Consider the following 7,882-nt stretch of genomic DNA (forward strand, 5'->3'; position numbering starts at 1 on the left):
TGCAAGAGTGACAACAAATAAAACATATGTGTAATCTTTTCAAATAATGAAGAACACCAAAACCATATTTCAACATAAAAATAAATCTAAGAAAATAGTATAGTACTAGCGTATCAATTAACAACAAAATATATATTATATTATAGTTGTTGATCTAGTAGAGACTAATGCACTAATGACAAGAAATAAAAAACACGTGTAGTCTTTTAAAATTACAAAAAATGCTAAAACTATATTTCAACCAACCAATAAGCAACATCTAGCTTTTTGTTTGCTTCAACTTTAAGCAACATACCATCATAAATTCACTCCAAAACGCTTCAAGCAAACACAAACTATTATTCTATCTTTTTTCCTACATTACACATCATATCTATACTCCTTACCATCTGAAGTAAAAAAATACAGTTTTCTTCATTCTTCTCTTCTATTCCACATCTCTCTCATTTTCTCTACTCTCTCTTTTCAATCACAATTGATTACAAAATCTTTAATGAATAAAAAACAATCTTATATGATCCATTCTTCCTAAATATCGGTTTCTTACTCAATGGGATAAGGCAATCATACATGCAGAATAGTTGATATGATGTTACCCATTTTCACTTATCATTTCCATATTCGGTTGCCTTATTGTGTTTGAGTTGAAAACAAATATTTGGTATTCCAAAATTCTCAAAACATTAAAACATGAATGAAATACAAGCTTGCAATTTTATTCAAGTGATATAATTTGATTTCAACTTCCACTAACTAAATTATATTTCTAACTTTCGAAAGATAAAATCATTAATTCTATGATAAGTTTGAGATGTAAAAAAACAATCCTCCTTCTACGCTCTTCATCTGGTAAGGACTAAGGAAATAATAAAATAAGTATTAATCTATTATTTATTAGCTACTTCAATTTAATATTCGATTAGTTTGGGAGCAAGATTCATATTTGACAGTTTATGTTCGATATATAGATGTACCATAATCTAAAACTAATATAAGGCATTGTAGTTATATTATCAAATTTATTTATCCGATGGCATGGAAACACTATGATCCATTCATTCTTAACACAAGTGTTTTATGTCAGAATAGCCTTAAAATATAAGACAAATCATGGATCAGTTAATGTATTTTTGAAATTTGTGTTTCAAAATAATTTGTCCTGAAAATGTGCTTAAAATGTTTTAGTTGGTCATTTAATAAAATTAATTTATCAAGATTTTATGGATTTTACTTTATTTTTGAATATCCATTTTATTGGTTTAATGTTTAGTTGCTTTTCTAAAAAAGAAATAAAGTGTAATATTTATATATTATAATGTAAAATTTATACAATAAATATATTATTCATTTATATTACTTATATTTAAAAAAATAATAACCAAATTTGAATGGTAAATAATACAATCATCATATATAAAATTACCCTTTCAAACATTTGTACAAACAAATTTGTCCTTCAATGTGGCTTCTCTACTTTAGACATAGAGAAGTGGTAGTAGCTTACGGTCAATACTTCCATAGTCCTGCATCGTTATTGATAACTAAAATGAATAATAGATGATGCAGTAATAGTATATAAAAATATACTATCAGTATATATATTTTTCTGATAAAAATATGTGAAAAAAAAAATATATATATATATATATATATATGAACAATGTAAGATTTTTTACACTAATTATATCATTTATCTTTTATATTTAATCATCATTAACTTTTTAATTTAAGAAATACAAATGAATAGTGATTTGGTGAATAGATACTAACTGTGCATAAATCTCTATGCTCATAATACATAGATATGACATTCTAAAAATATTGGGAATCACATTATTTCATGCTACTTCATATGTATTTTTAGCCATTGATTCAAATGAGAAAAAGTATTCTATAAAAATTGTGAGAAAATAAATCTAAATCTCACTACTACATATGAATGGTTATAATTAAAAGTTATTTATTAATCACGTAATCATTTAAAAAAATTATGTGTATATATATTTTAATTTTGACCATTCAAATAAGAATTAACTATACATATTAATTATTTTCATTTCTCATAATAACAATTGTTCTCACCTATATTTCTATATCAATACTTCAGTGAATTTATCCTCTACCTCCATGTTACGATTTCGTTCAACGGGTAAATAAACTAGTAATAATAATTAGGCTGAAATATTTTTTAATCCCTTTAAAGTATAAGTCTCTTGATTTTGGTCCCTATACTAAAAACATTTTGATTAGAGTCTTTGTAAGCTTTTTATTTTTATTTTAGTCCCTTGTCGTTTTCATTGCCAAAGTTTGTTAAATGTTGATATGGCAGGTAGGGGTGAAAATAACCTCGCCAAACCAGAAAGCTCGTTCTTACATGAAGAAATCGACTCTACCCAAACTTGTCCACACACCCTTGAAGGGATGGGCCATTCAAAAAATTGAATGGTAAACATTTATGACAGGGTGGGAAAGAAACTTTATCTGTACTATACACACTCCTAACCTTATATTGATATGGTAAATAGTTAAGGGCAACGAGGATGAAAAGGTTTTAGAGTCATAAAATATACTTAGAGATAACTCTCAAGTTTTCTGTTTTCCTTTATTTCTCTCTAAAAATCAACTCGCAAATAAACCCTTAAGTAAAAGTAATTTTATCCAACATGTCATATGCTTACCCCTATTGCTATGGACCAAATGTGTAACTCTAATATATTGTAATGACCAAATCCAAAACATCAACATTAATATAGGGATTAAACCCAAGACTTAAACACAGTACAGGGACTGAATTGCTAAACTTATCATTAAAGTGACGGTTTCCCTGCAGAATCTTAGGTACAGTAGGACAGATTCAACCCTCATTTCTTCTCTTAAAAAGGAACTGTCAAAGCTTAGCACAAAAACCTAAGATAATTTGGCATTTGTAAGTGGGTATATGGTGGGTGACTAGTGGTCAAAATGTACCTCCAAATAAAAAACTTGTTTGATATAATCAAGGTTATCCTCTCATCCTATGGGTAAGGAAATAATCGCTTTTGAAGTATGTGGTTGTCCCTCCCAACAAGTATTGCTATCAGGAATCGAACGGTTGACATTTTGGTCTATCTGAGATTCAATTGAACTTTATACTACTAGACCAACATCTTGTTGGTTACATTCAAATAACAGACTTGATTTTATTGCTACCCCAAAGTCAAGCTGACTCTGCCTCTCCCAGGACAGGTATAGCTTATACAGAACTTTTTACCATTTCATTTATAATTCAATTACAGGCCATCATATCACCTAAAAAATATCAACAGGTTGCATAAAAAAGTTTGGGTAGCGAATTCTTGCATAATAAGATTTGAAATTCTTCTCCATGGAGATAAACTTTGTCTCCTTTCCCTAACAAGGTTGTACATTTCCCAGCTTCTTCTATGAGCTGCTTCTCTTATAGACATAAGATTTTGAACAGAACCAGAAGGCAGATAATCCCACTGCACTAAGAGCGGCTAAAATAGCATAAAAATAATCAAGATGCGCACGATTAAGATTACTAGAAAACCAGCTATCATGGCCATCTCCACCTGTTACTTCTTCAATAGCAGAAATGAGAAAGCTACTCAGAAAGCTACCAACCCCAAAAATACTTAGATAGAGGGCAAGACCGACACTTCTTAATTCAGCTGGGACTTGATCGTAGAAAAACTCTTGCAGTCCTACCATTGTAAAGACATCAGCAACTCCGAACAAGACATATTGAGGAATTAACCACCAGATGCTCATTGGAATTGTCACATTTGGCATATCAATTAGCCCGTTGTCTCGAGCCACTGTGAGTCTTTTCATCTCAACAAAAGATGCAATTACCATAGAAGTAATGGAAAGAAACATCCCGATTCCAATTCTCTGTAGCATTGTGATGCCAGAGGGTTTCCCAGTGAAAGCTCTTGCTATAGGGACAATAATGCGGTCATAGATGGGAATAAAAAGAACAATTGAGAGGCTGATAAAGGATTGAAGAGAAGCAGGAGGTACATAAAACCCAGAGAAAACTTCCCTGTCCATTGTAACACCTTGTTTGGTAAAGAAGGTAGAAGACTGAGCAAACACAACAGCATAAATTAAACTCGTAGCCCATATAGGAAAAAGCCTGAGGACTGCTTTTGCTTCTTCAATCTCAGTTACACTACAAACTTTCCCCTCTTCCTTTGAACCGTCTGATGCAATTAATGCTTTGTTCAAGAAACTGCCATATTTAATAATGTGAAAAACAAAAGTTATTTCAGAAATATTTCATAATAAAGTCATCTATGCTTCAAAGTTCGAAGCACAAATCTAGCAATTTACGACGACCATATCATAAAATTGAACTATGGTGGAAGGTTTGCTACATAAAGAGAAAATAGAATGATCACAATAATAAAGTAGTTTCCATGCTATTTATAGTGAGACATTTAAGAAATAATTTATTTCTAAACAGGAAAGCATATACATTTGGGATTCTATCTACACTTATAGAGTGTGTGATGTAATTTAGAGATTGAACTTGTGAATGCCAAAACCCACGTTAAATAGAAATAGAATGAGTAAGTTTGTGTTTTTTGTCTAACCGTACTTTCCCACTCATTATCAAATCTCACCTCATTCATTGTAACAGGTTCAGAATCACGACACTTCCATGGAAACTGATTCTTGCAAGTAATAACACTGCTGAACCAGCTATGTATAACATCAAGCACACATAAACAAGTTTAACATTGAAAATAACCAATAAATAACTTCAAGAGAAAAATATCGAGCGAAAACAGGTATTCCTTTCATAAAAATGCTAGTTGATCAGGTAAAACGTCAGTTTCATGAGTTTAAAGGAATTGAAATAGTTTCTTTTTTTGCTCCTATTGTTTTAGTCTGAGACTTTCAGTATCTACAATAACTTCAGTACTCTTAGTATCCTCTTAAATTCGAGTTGAGTAAGGAAGACCCCATTTAACAGGGCAGACCTCTCTCCCAATGCCTACTCTTCATTCACAAAACTTGAACCCAAGACACTTTATTAAGGGAAACCGAGCTTCTTGAACTCACAATATGTTTGGTATAGCTTATTCTCACATAGTTATCTTGTTTTTAGGGAGAAAAGTAGTTTCATACATTTGGAGTGTGTTTGGCATCTAGCTTAAAAGTAAAAAAAAAAACTGAAATAAGCATCATACATGAAATTTAAAAATAAATCAGAGGCTTGTTGACATTACCTAAATTGTTCTGAACCTTGGTGTGGCAGATTACCGCAAGCTTCCTCTTCAGAAGTGATTGTCGAAGGGGTGGTTCGCCAATTCTTCACTGCAACAATAAACACTCTACCGATTCTCAAAAACGGGCCCCTTTCATCCCCTTGGATACTAAACCGGTAAGTCCAAGTTCCAAGTGAGAAAATAGCCAATGCAATAATCATAACAATGCAAGGGATTCCAAATCCAAGAACCCAACCCATGTTATCCTGAACATAGTTCAAGATAGAAAGAGTGACAAAGAGACCTGCACTAAAAGCAAAATACCACCAATTAAAAAAGGAGCTTCTGGCCTTACGTTCCTCTGGATGGTTTATATCAAACTGGTCAGCTCCAAAAGCCTGAACACAAGGCTTATGTCCACCTTGTGCAAGTGCGACAAGGTATAGAGAAAAGAAAAATAATATTACTTGGGGCTCAAAACCAGCAACTTGGCCTTCCGATTTTGTGACAGGAAGTATAGCTGACAACGTCAAGAGGCTCAGTCCCTGCACTTCATCCCAATAAAATTAAATCAGATAAGATGATAGAACAGTCAATGTTCAGACAAGTTTCCTTATTGTGATTTTTTTCTGGAACCGGATTGAATTGGTATGAGTATTAAGATCATATGCAACTTAGAGTGTTTTGGTGTGTACCGAGTAGCTCATAAGCCAGTCGAGTAGCTTATTTGACACAAAATAAGCTACACGTTAGTGCTATGGAAAGGGGCTTATAAGCTTGTATTTGATTAGATATGTAAGGTATATTATTGACTTATAAGCTAGAGGCTTGTGGCTTTATTTGGATACTTATAAGCTAGCCGATTGAACCATAAGTGTTCGGTAAGACTAGCTGATAAGGTAGCCGATAAAATTAAAATGACATAAGCCTAGGGGCTTTCAAGTCATAAGCTACGTATGAGATACAAGCTTATAACCTCGTAATTTATCAAAACAAACTTTTACTAAACACCGTCAAGTAGGTTATTTTTTGTCAAGTAAGCTAGTCAAGTTCCTTAGTCGACAGTCGTGTTATGGAACACACATGTGTCAATTTACACCTATCAGCTGATCTTACCAAATAGTTTGTATTCAATCAGCTACCTTATGAACTACAAACTTATAAGCTTTCAGCTAACTTATAAGCTAATTACGTGACATTAAACCTTCACTACTCTACTCTTCTAAAATGAAATGAATAAAGATTTTGGTGAGAAATGGAATAGAATACCAGAATATAAACAAGGGTAGCAATAATGATGGTACGATAACGGCCAATAACAGAATCAGCAAGAAAAGCAATGATAAGAGGAAACAATGAGGCTGTTCCAGACCATATGTTAACGTTCTCCGCCGCCGTTACCGTTGACTGACCAAGTGGACCCGTCAAATAATTAATCAGATTCGAATTAATTCCATAATAAGCAAATCTTTCAGCAACTTCAACACCTAAATTAAAATAAATTAAATTATAATCAGAAAGAATGAAGATATAACAACGAGGCCTTATCCCATGTAGACTAAAAGGTCAGAATCCAATTCCTGGGAGCGACAATTGTCGAAAAAGCCATCTCGAAAAAAAGAAATAATGAATAAATGTTGATGATGAGAGTAATTGTTATTACTGATAATGAAAGCAGCTGCTTTCCAACCACCCGAAGCAGATCGAAGAACTGGACGGCCTTTGAAGTCAATGGCGCCGTCTACTGTTTCCTGTAGCAACGGAATTTCAGATTCGGAGTCGCTGAAAGTGTTGGAGATTGCCATTTATCTAACAAGTGAATCTCCAATTGCGGGAGGAATCTTATCAGAACATGAGATTGATTATGTAATAGAACAAGTTGTGGTGGGTAAATGGTGATGTAAATAGCCATTTTTGTTTTTGGAAGTCTCAAATGAAACAAGTAACAAGTTAATAATCATAAATAAAAGTTAGACAGATGGAATAAAATTTAAAAAATAGAATATAAGAGGAAAAAAAAAGAATGTATTAATGATGAAAGGAATAAATGTGTATAAATTTACATTAATGCATAAATATTATAAAAGTTATAGACATGAAATAAAATTTAAAAAATAGAATATAAGATTTTGTATTGATGACAATAATATAGTGTAATATTTATACACAGTCAATATAAAGATTTATATATAATATATCATTCATCATTCACTTATATTAATTTTTTAGAAGAGTTAAAGATAATTAAACATGAATAGTAAATGATACACTAATTTTATATATTGTCATTACATTAGTCGCTATTCATATTATTATTGTTCATACTTCAAAATAATACAAATGAATGATAAATAATATATTAATGGTGTATAAATCTTTACACTTAATGAATAAATATTATTAAAATAGTAATATAATGTAAGTAGAAACTACAATATATCTATTCTATCTATTTACTATATAATATAAAAAAAAAGCTCTTAATGATGCTATAATTGGACACATGTTAGACGTTGGTGCAATTTTTTAATCTCACAAAGCTTCACGCACTAACAATGCACTTACCCATACTACATTTACTTCATATAAAAATATATGGTTTTAAATTACTTTCACATCATCACTTATCACATGTCACTTTATTATTAATTAGTTTCTTTTCTAAA

General features: G+C 31.5%; 1 protein-coding gene across 1 annotated transcript; it reads right to left on the reverse strand.

The window, feature by feature from the left end:
* LOC109336462 (protein NRT1/ PTR FAMILY 5.10-like) lies at window positions 3,162-7,100 on the reverse strand. The gene is made up of 4 exons (XM_019573076.1): window positions 6,880-7,100; window positions 6,486-6,703; window positions 5,238-5,761; window positions 3,162-4,234 (listed from the first exon to the last, which is right to left on the reverse strand). Exons 1-4 carry the CDS (start codon window positions 7,019-7,021, stop codon window positions 3,421-3,423), a joined length of 1,698 nt encoding a protein of 565 aa, XP_019428621.1. The 5' UTR covers window positions 7,022-7,100; the 3' UTR covers window positions 3,162-3,420.

The sequence above is a fragment of the Lupinus angustifolius genome, chromosome LG20 (assembly GCF_001865875.1).
Source record: "Lupinus angustifolius cultivar Tanjil chromosome LG20, LupAngTanjil_v1.0, whole genome shotgun sequence".
Taxonomy (NCBI): domain Eukaryota; kingdom Viridiplantae; phylum Streptophyta; class Magnoliopsida; order Fabales; family Fabaceae; genus Lupinus; species Lupinus angustifolius.

Bases quoted from the DNA above. Each gene is read 5' to 3' on its own strand.
- LOC109336462 (XM_019573076.1), bottom strand. From the start codon at position 7,021: ATGGCAATCTCCAACACTTTCAGCGACTCCGAATCTGAAATTCCGTTG. The intron at 6,704-6,879 runs GTAATAACAATT...ATTTTAATTTAG, and splicing joins AGCAGCTGCTTTCATTATCA to GTGTTGAAGTTGCTGAAAGA. The intron at 4,235-5,237 runs GTAATGTCAACA...TAAATATGGCAG, and splicing joins CAAGGTTCAGAACAATTTAG to TTTCTTGAACAAAGCATTAA.